The sequence below is a fragment of the Lonchura striata genome, chromosome 3 (genome assembly GCF_050655825.1).
Source record: "Lonchura striata isolate lonStrDom1 chromosome 3, ASM5065582v1, whole genome shotgun sequence".
NCBI lineage: Eukaryota > Metazoa > Chordata > Aves > Passeriformes > Estrildidae > Lonchura > Lonchura striata.
Window position 1 is genome coordinate 77,777,326 of NC_140705.1, and position 17,975 is coordinate 77,795,300.

General features: G+C 35.5%; 1 protein-coding gene across 12 annotated transcripts in view; it reads right to left on the bottom strand.

Moving 5' to 3' along the window:
- The window catches only part of PACRG (parkin coregulated), a 215,516-nt gene that overhangs the window by 24,915 nt on the left and 172,626 nt on the right, over nucleotides 1–17,975 (bottom strand). Inside the window, exon 6 of one of the 12 annotated variants that reach the window (XR_014954369.1) lies at nucleotides 1–9,916. This exon is cut by the window's left edge and continues 23,859 nt beyond it. The exons of 9 other annotated variants lie outside the window; for them this stretch is intronic. Coding sequence is in view for 1 of the 3 variants with exons in the window: in XM_085576860.1 (XP_085432986.1) it covers nucleotides 11,824–11,966 (143 nt within the window). In the remaining 2 variants the exon portion in view is untranslated. 2 more of the 12 variants (XM_085576860.1, XR_014954368.1) reach the window with 2 other exon arrangements.

Sequence of the window (17,975 nt, forward strand, 5' to 3'; positions counted from 1 at the left end):
CTTCAGCCTTGTCTTCAAACATAAATTTAACATTGTTTTCTTTTTTGTCTTATTCTCTTTTCTGTATTGTAATTAATTTCTTTCTCCTGTCTGTCAAAGTCCCCTAGAAACCAACTGTAATATACATATAAACTAATAAACTAATATAAAAGCATATAAATTAATACTGCAACTTGATTGGAAAATGTATTTTTAAATGTTTAATTCTGCAGTTCTAGCTTTAGAATTATGCATTACTTTACTTGTTTTAAATAAGTGTTGAAGTTTCTTGTTTCATCATAGTTACTGAATACAATTGTAAAGTAGAGATTCCTAAATAAAAAAACTAAAATCAGATTTAGTAATCTAACCAATATGGATGCTAGGAACTCTGAGATGTGTCCAGGTTACAAATCACAAAGCATGATATGTATTTTGAGCTAGAAAGAGCTGCATACAAAGTTTTTGGGTAAGAAGGTTCAAAACTCACACAGATATTAATTCTATAATTAAATATTTCAGATTTACAAAATTTGCAGGGAGAGTTGATATGTCAATACACAATTTATTTTTGATAGACTTTGTACACAAGCTAAATAATTTTTTATAAAACTGTACCATGCTGTATTGTTATACAAACATATTCAGTGGTTTATCAGGAGATGTATTACAGCACAAAGGCCTGAGGTATCAAAATGTAGGCAAAATGGCAGCAAAGGAAAAAGAGACACAGGAGTTGTATCAATGTACAAGAGTTATATTAGTGATCCACACAATCTCATTTGAGAATAACAGTGAAATTTGAGGAAATTGGAATATAAAGTGGAAAAAAAAGTCCTCCTGGAATTTAGGATGTTTTAGGTCAAATGCAGCCCTAGAACAGACGTAATTTCAGATATTTTTGTGTTTAGTGGCTGAAATCACTCTTTCTTTTTTCCAGTTGCTGATAGTGTTTCGCCTCCGTATAAACACTCTTGAATTGTCCTCCAGGGAAATGTGTGTATACTGGGAGGACAGGAAATCAATGCCAAGGGATATAAGTTTCTTCTACCGCATACAAATATTTTCCACATTTTTAGGTTTCTGAATAATTTTCCCAAATCTAGAATCCACTTAAAATTACCAAAGCTGAATTTTGAACCAAAATAATTTAATTCTTAGCATTTCTCATTAGAATTTGATTTGTACTTTGTTGAAGGCAAACACAAAGGCAAACATTAGCCTAAGGTTTGTCTCTTAGTCTCTTCAACATTTATAGTAGAGGAAGAGGTCAAATTCCTCCTGAGGTGAATCAAAATCCCTAAAATTAGATTCTTGTTTGGAACTGACTTCTAGAGAAACTTTGTACTCACAAATGAGTAGAGAGAAACTCTATAGAAATAACCTATTTAGCATAATTGCTAAACTTTTGACACTCTCTGGTTCTTCTTTCTGGTCCTTTCCCCATTAAAAAATCATCTCTTATTCTGGATGTATTTTATTTCATGTTAGGCAAGATTTTATGTGTGTGCTTGTGTGTATGTGCACAGTGTTAAAAATCCAATATTTTTAGTACTTTTTTATTTTATATTTTGGGCCTCTAGAGTTGGAGGAACATGTGGGGTTTTTTACCTTCTGTGCTGGAAACATTTATTCCTGTCATTTTCTCTGTGCATCTCACGTGTTTGTAGGTGAATTCAATTCGCAAACCCAGCCGAAATACCAACCATACTTTTTTTGTTGTTAGCTTAATTTTCAGACAAAATACTTAATTGAATCAGGTCTCTTGGGGTGAGCTAAAGGAAGCAACAGGGCTCTATGTCTAGGAGGGAAGGTGAGAAAATTACTGCCTTTTTAAGCAGTGGGAACTACAATACTTACTCTGTGACTATGGTCAGACAATCTATTCCAGCTGCTGGAACGGACCCTGTAACTAAAGTTGCCAACCCTGAAGACTCATTATTTCTTCACCTACCTTCTCAGTTCTCTATGTTTTCTTTACACCACCCCTCCACTCCCCCCCATTTATGTAACTTTGGTAGGATAAGCAGGAGTAAAATGTAATGAGGAAAACCTTTTTTGAGATAAGCTTTTGATATTAAACATTTATTTGTTTATACATAGGGCAAATCATAGTTATGTGCTGAAAGGTAGTATTCAGATAGCACATTACAATAATTTTGTGATAGACACCTACAGTCATCAACATAGTGAGTTTTCTGTTTGCTTGGTTTTTAAAAACAAAGTACCATTTTATAGTATGTATTGAATCACAGGTAGCCCTAGGTTCAAGCTGTTCTTTCTCTCCTCCCGTCTCAGTCATCTACATACGAGCACTAGGATGGATCTCCACCTATGAAAACTAACAAATATAAACCCTGGTGCAGCACAATTCTACTTCTGTTCACAGTTGTCCATGGTATTAAAAAAAAATCAACTAGTAAAAAAAAAAAAAGTATATCTACAGTCCTAGTTGCTACAGTGTCACATTGTCCTGAAGATGTTTATATGGTCACACATATAGGAGTGACTGTAGTCTTGTATCCCCCCTACTCTGCAAAAAAATCTGCCTTAAAAAAAATCAGTAGGTGTTCTGGTAATGAAATGGGCGCATGAAAGCAAGACATTACATTCCTGAATATGCATGCTATACATGCTTCCTTTTTTATAGATAATATATGAGCAATAATATGTTGCTTGTGAATAGGAACAGCAGCAAGAATATGTACTTCTAATTGCAGTGAGTAAAAATTACAGTAAAGCAATGATTTATGGAAGAATAAGCAGGTTTGCCTCTGAATCATTCTTGTCAAACAAATTCTATAATGGGCACTTTTGTCACAGCCACTTGTTTTTTCTTGTGGGGTCCATTTTCTCCAGACCTTTCCCACAAGTTGCAAACTTGTGGTTTGCTCAAGACAGGATTAACACCTGAATTTAATCTACAGTAAAAAAACAGAGATGTATGTTACTCTTATGGTTAAATTAATACAGAAAAATTATTTACTAATTACAGAAATAATTTGTGTTGTAGAATATATCAATAAAAATTGATAAAACATGACCAGCTGACCCTTCCTTTTATGTGTGGACAGAAGAAATACAATGTCATATTTTACATGTTGATGAAAACCAGAATGGATAGAAGCAAGACACTGGGCACAGAAGTATTTGTTAAATGTAAAGACATTAAGCAGTGAGATTACCAATTAATTAATAACTAATGAACTGTTATAATCTGCTTTTTTACTAAGCCAACAGTAGACTCCCATGGTCCCTTTTTAGTAATTGAATATGAGTTGGTTTAAAAGTTGATGCATTTAAGATGGCTTTGATAATGCCAATAAGTGGGTATTCTCCTGCCTTGTTCTACTGCTGTCTAATTCACCACAATTGTGCTGTGCTTCATTAACTTCCATTTTATTATAAAAGAAAGTGAAATTTATCATGAGCACACATTAAATGGTGTGACTTTAGCTTCCTGCAATGGGCAAAGTAATGATTAAAATATGTGTCTACAACCTTATGGACAGTTGGAGGGATGCCACTAATATTTGAAAAATAATGGCATTGCGTGACAGTTGTTACAATGGCAGGGGGTGATGTGTCAGTCATTTATTCCCTGTGGTAGAAATTTTATATGGGGAAGCAAAAAAACCATCATATGACTGGCATTTGTAAGCCTAACTTGAGTTATACTAACCAACTGGCTTTGCTTCTCTTTTGAGAGAGAAAAAAATCAGCATTGATTTGGCCACAGTGAATCTTATCAATTTTAAGAAGGAAGCAGCTTGGATTTTGTATCCTTTAAGGTAAATTCACTCCTGAATTTATCTTAAAGAGATTGTGGATACAAGCTCAGAAAGAAGTTCTTCTAAGATTACTTCCCTTTCCATTTTAATTGGCATTTGAAAAAAAAAATAAAATGTGCTTGGACTTTTTTATGTATGCCATTTAACATGCACCCTTTGAAACTGAAGCCACTCGAACTTTTATCATATTTCCAAAAGAGCAAAGGATAGCTATTAATACTAGTGTATGTTGGATTGCCCAGAGACACTAATGATAATAAAAATATTAGGATAAAAGTCCTTGTTTGCAATTTCCACACACAATGTCTGATGAACTTGACACTGGAATTCTATACATGGAAGAACAGAAAAATAGTTGAGTCAGGATTTACTCAAAACATATAAAAGAATAAGTTTGTTTAGTGAGTCCCTACACTCACTAAACAAATAACAATTTCAGGACATATGTTAGCATTAGCCTAGGAGTTCCTATTTCTCTGCAGTACTGTCAAGAGGAGAATGCATCTTCTTCAAAAATATTAATTAATAAGTTAAATGTCTGAATTTTGAACCAAAATACATTTTAAAAACCAAAAGAGTATTTGACAGAAGGCTAGAGTGAAATAAAACATAAATAATTTGAATAGTAAAAAATAAGCCAGTCATATTATTTTATGAAAGTGTTCACCTACAGATAAAGATTAATGGAACTGATTAGGGCTAGTTAATAAAAAAATTCCACAAAAAATCCCTCCCAATAATTTCCCAGAAAGATTTTGCAGCCTTCTTCTGTAGGAATCATGCATATACTGAGCCAAAGATTATATATCATATTTTATTTAAGAATGCTACAAAATGAATTAATATTATATATTCATTGGCTTTCAAATAGATTTAGATTTCATTAGAAATTGAGCTTTTTGTGGGTTAATGGAGCAGGAAAAGCAGCAATCACAGTAGTAGGTCCTCATTCTCATAAACTATTATGTAGTTTGGAAAATAAATAATGTGCATTGTTTCCAAACACATAAAGAAAGAGATTTACTACATTGACTGAATATTCTACTACATATTAAAAGCAACCACAAGAAAGGAAATAATTAAGAGTAAAAACCTCTAAAGGTCACACAGTCAGTAAAGAGTGGGTATGTTGTAGAAAATACAATTTTAAAATAGAGAAAACAAAATCAATCTCATTGTCCCCATGCTTCTTAGCATGGTGTTGTTTTCATCTTGTTGACTAACGCAGTTGCAGCATATAAACCCCCTTATAATCTTCCCTCTTGACACCAATCCTTTCAGTTCTAGTCTCCTCAACAGAAATAGCTCAATTTTCAAGTCAACTCAAAACACAGCTGCTGTCATCTCCCTAGCCTGGAGCTCTGATGTAAATAATCACACCATTATTGCACACCTTTCTGGTTTGCCATTTTCCACTGTACCAGACTCAGAGTTCTGGTTCCATAACTATCATTCCTTCTTCTACTTCCCTGTGTATCAACCTACTCTAATTTCCATGCTACTCACCCTATTGACCAGCTTTGGACATGTTTTATTGATTGCGCCTTACAAACAGCATTGTATCAAGGGAAACTTACCAAAGCTTTTTTATTAGGGAGAGCAAACTGAGAGGTGACAGTGAATTGCTCAGAATCCTCTGCAGTATGAGCTGAAAAAATTCTATACCATCCCCAGTGCCAATTCTAGCTGTTCAGTTTCCCTAGAGCAGCTGCTAAACTTACTAACTGTAGCGAGCACTGATGTGTGTCAGCTCTCTTCAAAAATCTGTCAATATCTTGGCCAAGTATTTTTTATTAAATAGATAATTCAATTTCAGTGCAATAAGGTGTTTCAGCAAGGAGCAGCAGTTAAAATCTTTCAAAATGAAAGAGACAATGCATGTAAATCCATCTTCATCCCTCCTAGTTTTGTTGATATGAGTCAGAAGGCTCCTAAGGGATGTTGCCATTATATCTAGCTGAGATACAGGAAAGGGAATTCCCTTGCTTCCATTAAAGCTGGGGAAGAGCTTATGAGAACCTACAGCTGCAGTCACAGAGGAGATCACTGGTTTCTTAGAAGGTTCTGTGATCACTGAAAATTAAATAGCTCTAATTTATATAATTCCCTTCTTTCCTGCCAACATCTATATCCTTCTACAGACATATCTATCTCGCCACCATTAATGAACAGACTGGAGAAATGCTGGAGAAAATGAGTAGGGAGCAACACAGAAGACCTCAAATCTTCAGAGAATGGAACACAAGTCTTCTCTATAAAAGAGGGATGCTCTTACTGCCCTGTGTGTAGTTACTACTCAAAAAGCTGTGTGAATGGGTGCATAACTACATGCAGGTTCTGGGAGGGTCCTATAATGCACAAACAATTGCTTAAATATGTAAAAGTAATTAATGGGTTTGAATTTTAAAAAAACCAAACAAACAACTCTGCAACTCTCCTTGGGACAGAGGGAAAGAGTATGAAGGGGAACATGGAACTGGCAGGAAAGCAATTTCTTTCCTAACACAGGTAAACATTAATCTCCTTAGTAAGTGGACACTAAGAAAAATATCCAGAAAAGTTATTTTTATGATTTGAAAAATCTAGGAGTGTTGGGAATGTATCTGATTGAAATATTTCAGATTAGTTAACCAAAGCTTCTCACACAGCAATCATGTCCTCTTTTGAAAAATTACTTTCATTTTAGCTGTTCAATTTTGACCAAATGATTGCATCAAAAAAGGGGTTCACCTTGGGCTCAGCTGAGGAGCAGCTCAGAGGAAGTCCTGAGAATTGCTTATAACAGCTACTAGAAGCTATAGTAGGCTATTTTAAGCTCTTTATCTGTAGATTGATTCAATTTACTCAGCATTAAATCTTATTACTTATTGTTCAATTTATGCTTATGATGACCTCAACAATCAAAGAAATTACAAGACAAGAGGTGTTAGGTATGCAAGGATGTATACCATATCCAAGTTACTGAAAATAGCTATATGAAAACAAGAGCTCTGTTGTTTTTTTATTTGAAAACTGCAAATGAGACCTATTAAAACTAAAGTATTAGTACCCAAGACTCTAAAAGCATTTAAAGAATTGTTTTTATAAATTACTATAAATGCTAATAAATACCATAGATTTTCCCACAAATATCCTTTTGTTTGAATGCTCATAGATCTTGTTTTACCTATTTTCAGAACTGCCCTGACAGGAAATAATACGTCACTACCTTTATTATATGGACAACAAATCAGAATACAAGAAGCTTTGGAAGAGCAAAGTTAAAATCTGCTTAGGATCCTGAACTGACTCTGATTACGAACATTTTGAAATCTCTTATATTAAACATACTGACAGATATTTGAAGAGGGAATTTGATCAGGGTAGTTGTTCAATTAGGTATGAAAAGCTGTTTATCATATGTAAAACCAGAATGTAGAAATGTTAAGCAAGAACTATGAGGAAAGCTTGGATGCTGACAAAAAAGAATTTTAAAAAACCCCAAACATTTCCTCAGTAGACAGTGGTTAAATTTCCCCCAGCAAGGGAACATAAATTCAAGAATACTGGAAATAAGCAAACCAAATAATTTCATTTCTCTAACAGTTCCATTTAAAGGGTGGCTTTTTCTCCTGTTAGGTTATCTTTTTCTCTTTCCTATGGTAAACCAGTGCAGGCTCTCAATTAGTTCATAAATAACCTCTTCTCAGAACTTCTGGTATTCAGTTAAGCTAATTACATGATTGCAGGCAGCCCAAACCTCAAGTGGTTGCTCCTTTCTACAATCCTGGCAAAGGCTTCAGGAGTTCCTGGCTATGTTGAATAAAAATTTAACACACTGCTTACCAGAGATCACGTGCAGTTACAAACACTGCATCTGGTTTGATATTGTAGCAGATTATTACCACAGACATTGTTTGCTTTTATTTCAGTTCACAGTAGCCCAGTAATACTGTGAAACCCTGAATTCAGAGTGGAAGTCTCCAACAAACAAGCTGCTTCAAGAACCAAAATAATAAATATTAAAATACTGTATTTAATACAAATGTTTGGGAGGTAGTTTTAATGCTCAAACTTAATTCCATAACTGATACACAATATGGAGTGAAGATAAAAATGCTTTTTGTTTTTCTGTTTACAACTTGTTCATGAATACTACCAAGCAGATGCATCTATTTTTATGCTGAGAATGAAAAAAAAAATTATTTTCACACTTGAGAGCTTGTTAAAGACTTTGACTCCTTTAAACAGCAAGTAAGATTGGCTTTGGTTAGTGGATGTGAAAATATTTTTTAGCAAAGGCATTAAAAATGGCACTGCTTAAACACAGCATCTGAATACAATGGTATCACATATGATACCATGAGTGTGGTACAAACACAAGTTTACACCAAATTTTTAAGTGATTCTATACTTCTCACTGTCTTGTACATACCACACCTAAGTTCTGAGCTTCAGGTGAAGTACACTACCTTTCCCACTGTTCCTCTTTTAACAACTAATATTTCTCTTTACTTCGCCTTAAGAATCAGTGCAAGAGTTGGAGCTGAATACAGCAAATTGTTAAACACTGGCCAAAATCAACAACAGATTTGTTTTAATTTATTTTTGCATGATGAAAAAAAAAATTGAGAAGGCTTTTATTCCAGCATGCATAGTAATTATGTGAGAGAGACCACTGGTAGATTACTAAATATCAGCTATACAAGATTCATTTCAGTTGCAATTTGCAACTCATCACTGAGTTTCCTTTAAATGTTACTTTGAGTCTAAACTCACTTGAATACCAAAATAAACAAATGACTGTAATATCTGGATATGTAATATTAAAAAAATCCTCTTTTTCAAGAAGTGGATGAAAAAATAAAATTGTAGATGTCTGAAAAACTTGACATACTCTGAAGGACATATTGGCACTAGAGTAAGACTTTTTAAAGTGTCACAATTTAGATGTCTAATTTTAGAAATACTTAATTTAATAAGTCTTTTGAGACTGAAGACCATTTCACCAGTAATACTATTTTTTTGGGGTTATAATATTGAACTGTAGAAAAAATCAGCATTGTTTTACCTGTTTAAAAGTAATGATAAAATGCAGCCTTAACTGACGCAAGCTGCAAAAAAATTTCTTAAACAAGGAGAAATAATTAGTACCTAAAGGTCATGAAGAAATGTCACAGTGATTTTACCTTACTAGTTCCTTCACAGCACTTTTTGAATATATTGGAAAAACTTCCACTGAGGTTCTCACCAAGTTGCTAAGCACAATTTCAATCTGTAAACATTCTGCACACAGTAATTTGCATTAGTTCCACATAATGTACAGCAGCATTAATTAATAGAGTGGATAGTGCGTGTACCTCTGTTAGCTATTTGTCTTTACTCTAATTCATTAGATCTTTATCATTTACCTGAGCAGCCCATCAAGATCAGGCAAAGGAGACCTTGGCTCATGTCAACTGTAGAACAGAACAGTCTGGAATATTCTCTTGTGTATGCCCAGCTACTTTATATGAACAATGCTCTCACAAATTTTAGTTAAGGACTTTGAAATTGCTCTTTTGTGTGAATGAAACATTCAAAAATTATCCAGGTCTAATCTGTGCAACTGCTGGGAAATGAAGGTAAATACCATTTGAGCCAATTCACGATGTGCTTAGGATTTTTCTGATCTAACTGAACTGCATTCCTGTAATTCCTCCAAGTTGCCTTCCACTTTTGGTCCAAATCAGAGCTGATATAAGTTGCTATTAGAACAACACATTTACACAATCCAGCTGATTGTTGTGCTTATTTTTCACTGATAACCATAAGTCATGGATTTAAGTTTAAATGATCCAGTTCTTCTGGTTCAGCATTATCCTTTTGTATCCATCTGAGGTAACGAAATTTAGACAGAATATAAGGATTGAAGGCATGATGAAAAATATTTCATAAGCAGTGCAACAAACAATGCAACAAATTGCATTGTATATTGCATATATTAATCTCAAATCACTTCTTCACCCTGAAGATTTGATGAGTAAATCCTTTGGCAAATAATCTCACTCTCCATCTTGAAAGTGAGAGTGTCACAGACACTTAAATATTTACACCAGTATTACTTTGGGATGAGTTCTACTTACCCTCTGACCCTTGCTGGAATCCCAATGACCTGAAAAGTTTTCCTAAAATGGGAAAATTCTCTTAGATTGGGGAAATTTCAGGATTGTCACTTACAGATCTTTTTAAAACAGGTAGCGATTGTAAGAAGAGGCTTTCAACAAAGAAATATACTTGATTAATGGACCAGAAAATGAATGATTAGTCAGTCTTACTAATTAAGCAGAGCTAAATCAATGTTTGTAGTAATGTATCCAGCTAGGAGCCATACAACTTTGGTATATCTCTTGTCTACAAACATGTAAACAGATACAAGTGGCACAAGAAGAGTTTCAGGGTGTTATACCACTACACTGAAACAATGAAGAAATTACTTATACACTAAAAAGTAACAGGAAGACTGAGGAAAAAAAAAAAGTAATTAAAATTACCTTAATTTTTGCCATCACTTAATGGGTTAAAGGAATAATTTTTCACACAGGCTAATAATATCACAGATACCTACATGAAAAAGCCTGACTCTTCCCAGAAAAGTAGTGCTATCGATGACTTATCTTCATGCGCAGGCTTTACTCAGCCATGCAGTGCTAGACAGCTGATGCTACAAAGTAGCTGCTTGCAAATGAATAGTTCATTTTATTTCATGATAAGTAATTTCTTGCAGGCATAGAGAAACTTTCTCAAGACTATATGTTTACTGTAAGCAGGGTGTCACGGTTTGATGCTGGCACAATGCCAGAGTCCCCATGAAAATGCACCTTCCCAAATGAATGCTGTGAGTTGCAATCCGGAACAGAGCAGAGCAGGTCCAAGTTTATTAACAAAGGGAGAAAAACTTTATTAAACTACTACTATGATAAAAAGAAAAAACAAAAAAAAAACCCCACAAACACATGCTAAATCCAAAATGAAAACCTTCCAAAACATTCCTCCTCCCCCCACCCAACTCCAACAAACCACAGTGAGACACAACTTGGACTCTTAATCAAGTATTCACCCTTCAGTATAATCAATACTAAGTCCACCAGGGGAGAGAAGAGTCTCCCTTGCACCATAGACCCCCAGGAAACACAATTGCCACTTCTTGTGTTTCCATGTCACACGTGGCACTGCCTAGAGAAAATCTGCCAGTGTGACACTCTCCTCTCCATGTCACCATGCATGGACAGACTGCTCACAGGGCTCCTTTAAGGACCAAAAGGAACAACAGACCAGTGTCTCATTTTGGGACCACAGTCCCTCCCATTTTCTTCCTCCCCTGGGGCCAAGGATGAAAACAGAGATCTTCATCTTCCTAAAGACAGAGGGCATCATCACACCCTTCTCAACTTTTCTCTGTTCACTCCATTCTTGTGCTGGTAGTTGCTGAAGGAGTCTCTTGGCTCACCATGCATCCCCCTAAAAATGCAGTCTTTTTTGGAGGAGAAATTGGTTCAGTCTATGGCTAGCAAAAAAAGTCTATCCAAAAGCCACTCCATCATCTTCCCCCATCACCTTCTTTTCCTAACATCTGAGGTCCCAGACTGTCTCTCTTTCCTTCAAATCGAGGAGAAGTAATATTTCACAAAGCTTTCCTTCCCCAGGAAAGGGTTAAAAGTCCTGGATTCCCTGGACAACTGAAATCCCAGCCCAGGACTCCATCTCCCACACTGGGCACCTTCCATCCCTTCTCTTTCTCTTCTGCCGGCAAACTTCCAGGTGTCTGCAGGCTCTCTGTCTCTTTCCCTCTAGGTTAGGATGGGGGGAACAAAGACATCTCAGCCTTCCTCCACCCTTCTGTCCACAGGAACTGGCTCAGTTCCAGACCCTTCACCCCCTGGCCTATCTCTGCAGGCCACATGGCTCCCTGCCCCACCCAGCCTGTGGCTGGTCAGGGGAGATCTGCACTCTCCAATGACCGGAACCAAAGAGACAGTTCTCCTGGGAGTTCTTGCTTTTTAACCCGCTGTGTTCTCAGAGGCGTGTCCAGCCTTCAGTGGTCACTCCAGGTGCCAATATCCAAACGTGACACTGATTGGTTTGACGCCAACTTCCTGAGAAAATTCTCTTCCATGTCAAACCGTGACACAGGGCTCAAGTCCTGTTGTATCGCTGGTCCCTCTGGGAGGGAATTTGCTGTGTAAGATGGAAGTGTTACGGAAATTAGCTGGATGCCAGTGCAATTCCACAATATGATTAGATAAAAGAGCAAACAAACAAACAAACAAAACACCAAACCCCCCCCAAACCCAAATCACCTCATTAATTATATCCCAAATCAACTTTTTCTGTTTGTAAGGTACATTAACAATACAGTTGTTTAGCCTATTCTGTTGGCAATCATGGATGTCCAGTTAGGTGGACATTGCCGTAACACTTGAAAATTCACTGCGGAGCTGCATGTCTCTAAGCCAGTGGACTTCTCCATAACTCCTGGTACAGTTGTTACATGAACACATAGTCTCAGATGTCTCAGCAGACAGAAAATAAAGTGGGAGGAAAGAGGGAAATAAGGAAGAAGAGGGCATGGAAGAGTGACTATTACAAGACAGTGGTAGAGAAGATAGGTTGCCTTTCTGAAAAGGAAAGACAGTAGCCAGGACTGAGAAGTAATGAACAGAACTTTAAAAGCTCACATAGAAGCTCATGCTTCAGTGATTTTCTCCATAGTGATGCATTCTGAACATTTGAAAGGCTGAAAGGCTAGCTGGCAGTAAAGATGAGACACAGTCCACTTCAGAGAGATCTTGGCTGATTTTATACATCGGATACTGTACAGTTGAAAACCCATTTCTGCTACTGAGTTATTGCTAGCCCCTGGCATCTGCAGTAGCTTTCAAAGGAAACTGCAGGTTGATGCTTATGCCCTGTGGCAAAATCTGACTTATTCCATCATAATTTAGACGTCTGATCTTTGTTCTTGCACTTCCTGTGATTCATTTTCATACTTTAGTTTTAATGTGGTATTGCAACTATGATTCCAGTTACAATCAGGCTTAGCTATGTCTTTATTATGACTAGAAATTGTCTCTATTGTGATTTCTTATCTTCAAGGCTTCTGGGCTCCTGACTTTCCTGGGGTCAAATAAATTTAGTATTTCTGCATAGATCAATATGAAAAGATACCAAATCATAGTATAGGAGTAAAACAAAGTCCTAACTACACTGACTCCAGGCACCAGCAAGTGCAAATATGCCAGGCCTTGCTGCCAACTTTAAAATAGATGGGTGCCATTCAATCAGCTTTTCCCAAAGTAAATCCAGACCACTCAGATTAAGCTAATAAATACACTGGACCACAGCAACAAACATCTCACTAAGGCTGAGAAGCAGTATGGCAGAAAGAACCAAGATTTGACACAGACATATAAGCTTAGAATACTTAGAAAAGCATATGTGAGCACTATGATCTCAATAATGTTAATAATGCTATTTAAATTTAATGTTAAATACTCTATTTATTATTCTTTATTATTAGAGCTTCCCTTATGGTTCAGAATCTTCATTGTGTAAACCCCTACAAACACAGTTAAATCCTTCCTGTGTCAAAGACCAAATAGTTTGGGTGGTGGACAGAAAACAAAAGCCTAAATGTTTGTTATGGATGCATTTGTCATTTAAATGTAAAAGCAGAGACCCAAGAGACAATGCTGGTTCCTATCACAGTATTACTTTAGATTGACTTTGTGTTAATTTTTAGGTAGATCACATCCAGTCTTTTTAAATTCTTACTATCATAAAATTAACTTGGGCTTTGATTCTGAATTTAATTCTGTATCATGTTTTGCTGATACAGTCTGGTCACAACTGAGATGCTAAATTGTAAAGCTAAGATGATCCTGAATTTTTAGGGTATCCTTAAAACTTTTCCCCATATCTATTGCATCATTTGGGTTTTGTTCAATTTGCTATTATTTTAAATTGTTTTGCATTATTTAGAGTCAGCTGCAGTAACAATTGATGCTGATAGGTGCTAAGCTCCTACTGATGTCAGCAGGAGATACATGGGATCAGCACTCCTCAGGTTTCACCCTACAGTCTTTGTTGGGTTGACAAATATAGCCAAAGCCTGTGGGATGAGGAAACCTTTGCAAATCTCTGCAGTCTCAAATATCACAGCAATGACAGTCTTTAGTACCTAACAGAGCTCACTTCTCTGAAGAAGATCAAAATTGAAATTATGCTTTTATATAAGCTGTATGGAGCTCAGATAAATTCCTTGATTAAGATTAAGCTGCTACCAATCCAAAATGTTAACAGAAATTACCATCAATCTTCAGGGAATTTTTCTCCAAATCTAACATAAAATATGTATAAATATAAGCTTCTACAGTTGTCTAAAACACCTAGGTTATATTTTTCATCTTGCAGATCTCTTGGAGCCAAAATGAAATTTCATTAAACACAAAAGACAAACATATTCTTGTGTTCCATTTATTCATTAAAATAATAGTGTCGTTTTGAGGAATAAATGCATTAACTGACAATAACATAAAGTATTCTCTCTGGTTTGGTATGAAACTGAAATGCTCTTGCACAAAGTTTTAATTTTATAATTTATTATTATTTTTTTATTTTCTTGTTCTTAGTGAAAAAAAAAATAAAGTTATAATGACTAATAAACCCACCAACTCAAACTTGACATTGAAGGTATTACTCTCTTGGAGCCAATTTTTGATGGGGATGGCTGTGACCAAATATTTGGAACATCGTATCATGTTCAGGGATGCTGTATAATGATGCTTAAGGTTCTTGAGTTTTGACTAGACATCATACTGTAAGCCCTGTTAAAAATATGTTCTTCTTTCACAGGCATGGGCTTCCAATATGCTCAATTCTTAATGGTTTTCTGGTAACATAAACAGTCCTCAAATATTTAAACTTTCCTTTAAAGCATATTTAGTGCTATATCCCCTGTAAAATGTCTATTTATAATAATAGGTTTTCTATAGATCATGTTGGCTTGTTAAAGGTGAAAACTTCCCCTTTTAGCATGCAAATAAAAAACTTTATATAGAAATATTTTAATAGAAGATAAAGAAGGGGCTATTCACCTGTTCAGATCTCTGTAACTTGTTCTCTACTAACTTTTCCAAAGTTAATCTCCTCTAGTTTTGGAAGTTCTAGATGATTGTTCATTCAAGATAATTTTCTGAAAACTGAAATATTAGAACAGCAGGCAGTATTTCTCTAATTTCAGTCTCATGTATATTTTTAAAAATTTCATTATTTCACTGATCGTTATAGCCCCATGGTATCAATCTCTCCTTGATGTGAATGAAATTCAAATATTTGCAAGCTGAAGTCCTGCCTTTTCAAAAGTATTCATATAATTCTTCTTCATGTATCAGTTCCTACAGCTTCCAAGATCTTTTACTGCTTGCTTTATGTAGATTGCATTCAAAAAAGTTTGTGTTTTATTGCGGTAATCTGAAGTCAAGAAATATTAAAAAAATAGTGACATCAGATGCATGCATGAATATGTCTTAGCTCTTTAAAGATTTTGTCTACACAAGTTGGATCAGCTATTTTTTGTCCTCTACAGTGCATTGAAAATTTATTGTCCACCATCACCCCTGCTTGCTTTGTCATTGCCGGGTTTTGGAATATCCCCCACAGTCACTAATTGCAGAAAGGCAGCTGGATAGAAATGAAAACATGTAAAACTGCTATGACTTTCCTTCTGTTACTGAGCCTGAACCGTGCTACCAGAGCTGAAAAAATTAATAATACCACTCTGGGACTGTGTGTGAGTGAAGTACCAGGAGATTCATTACTTTAGTGCATCCATGGCTGTTTTCATCAGCCAGTGTGTGTGAAAAAGCCCTAACTGCAATTATTGCTGCCTCTCCCAAGATGTGTGCGGGCACATAACAGGAGATATGCCAACTGTTCTTTCTCTGAAATGTCACCTTTTTACTACTGCCATGGTACAGTGAATGCTGGCTGTAACAGCAAAACAATATTTGCACTCTGTGCTGCTTGGGGTGACTCGGCCTGATATGCAATGTAAATTGTAATTGAAAAAAAGTATCTCTCATCCTGAATTTCACTTTATCTGCCACCCAGCATTGAAGAAGTGATGTTTCTCTTCAATCTTATATATCAGCCTGAAAGAGACTATATTTATAACTAAGGATCACCGATGTAAAAAAAACAAAAACAAAACAACATTATTGGTTCGGATCTACTGTACTTGTGTCAGAATTAGTCATCAAAAAACATGCAGGCAGAAATGGAGATACAGAGTCATGTAGCCAGAGAACTGCTCTGCATTTGAGTATCTATGTGCTTGACAAGGCAACATAGAATATGGAATTTAGCTACAAACAGAAATCAAATTGGATAGTCTACTTGTGTTTCTTGTTCTAAAGATAAACACTGAGGCATGGCCTTGCTTCCAGTAAAAAAGTGTTAATTTTAGGTTGAGGCATCTTTAAAAAAGCAACATAAGATGATTAGTGGTACACACTGAAAGGGTGTAGCTTCATCAACACGAGACAATGCCAAGAAACTATGAGAAGCACAGACCAAACATAGGAAGGGAAATTACAGCAGATAAAGGAAATGATAAAAATATTTTCAAAAAGCTCATAGATATTGAACTTAGAAAAACTGCAGTTACTGAATAATAGAATGAGCCTATTTAAAACCCAGTAATTACAGTTGGTTAACCACAACTTTCATTTACCAACATTGTAATAACTTCATTAATGGAGCAGTGACAAAGGCAGACTGGTTTTGACAATATATTGGATTTAAAACCTCAGTTTTCATCACCCAGAAACAAGTTATATATCTATAAAGAGATTGCTGAACAGAGTCTGGAAAAATATTTTAGTACAGCATAACTGGACAGTGAAAGGGACACCGCCTTTCTTCAAACATGCTCAGTAGCGAGGGTACCCTTTCCAGGGACACTGAACACCACTTTCAGATCTTGATGAACTGTTACTGTACTGTTTGTGAACCTGATCACCTGCTCATGAGAGTTACTTTTGAGGAGGAATAGCTCTGAATCTAGTATTTTATTTGTCTGGCTTTGATAGTAACACATCAATGAAGAGACTGCTGAACAATTATGAGAGAAATACATTCTTCAGAGTAGCTTTTAAGCTCAGATCATCTTATTTTTCCTTGTAATGTGCTGGCTCAGAATAATGGAGAGATATGAGCCCAAGTTTATGTGCTACAATGAAGAGGAGCTGTTAGAAAATAGGTAACAATATCTATTCCTTGTGCCTCTTGGCTGGCAAGTATACAGAGAAAAAGTCTATACCTTCCATTACTTTGGATTTTTTCATACTATTATACAATGAAATTAAACATGTTGACTTGATTAAACCAGTATCTAATTCATTCTCAAATACTATTTCTTCAAGTTTTGCCATTTAGCTATTGAGATAATTTTTTTCTTCTTTAAGAGCAGCTGAGTCAGATTCAGCCTATCATTTATTCAGCAATTAGTACAAAAAATTTATAATAAAAGTAACTGATCTCATCAAGATTTTAGCACATCTTTGAAAGCAGCACTTTAAATGTACTGAATTGTTCTGCAAAACAATAACACTTCCTTTTTAAAAGTCAGAAACCAGAGATCATAGTTAAGCAATTGTGAAAAGAAAAAAAAAGAAAAGAAAAGAAAGAAAAGAAAAGAAAAGAAAAGAAAAGAAAAGAAAAGAAAAGAAAAGAAAAGAAAAGAAAAGAAAAGAAAAGAAAAGAAAAGAAAAGAAAAGAAAAGAAAAGAAAAGAATCTGAATCTAGAGAGCCCACATTTTATTCAATTGAACAGACCCTAAGCTTTCAATTTAGGCTTGTATACAAATGTTTGGAAAACACTCTTTAAGAAATCATTTTCATTAGCCATTGTATTTATGACTTGCATAGTAAAAATCTTACTAGGATTGCTTATCTTTTTAAACAACTTCATTCTAAATCACAGAATTTGACTTTTTCCCTGTGGAAGCAGAGGGCTATTTCCCTCTCCATAGGAAGTCCCTAATCTGGTATAGAAAGTGCCTGCAAATGTACCTCTTGTGAGCAGAGCTAAGTGAAACAGCTTCACTCCTGTGTACAGCACAAATTCTTTGCCTGTGTTCTCTGATACCAATCTTTTCCTGTATTGAGCTAAAGAACTCAGACTTT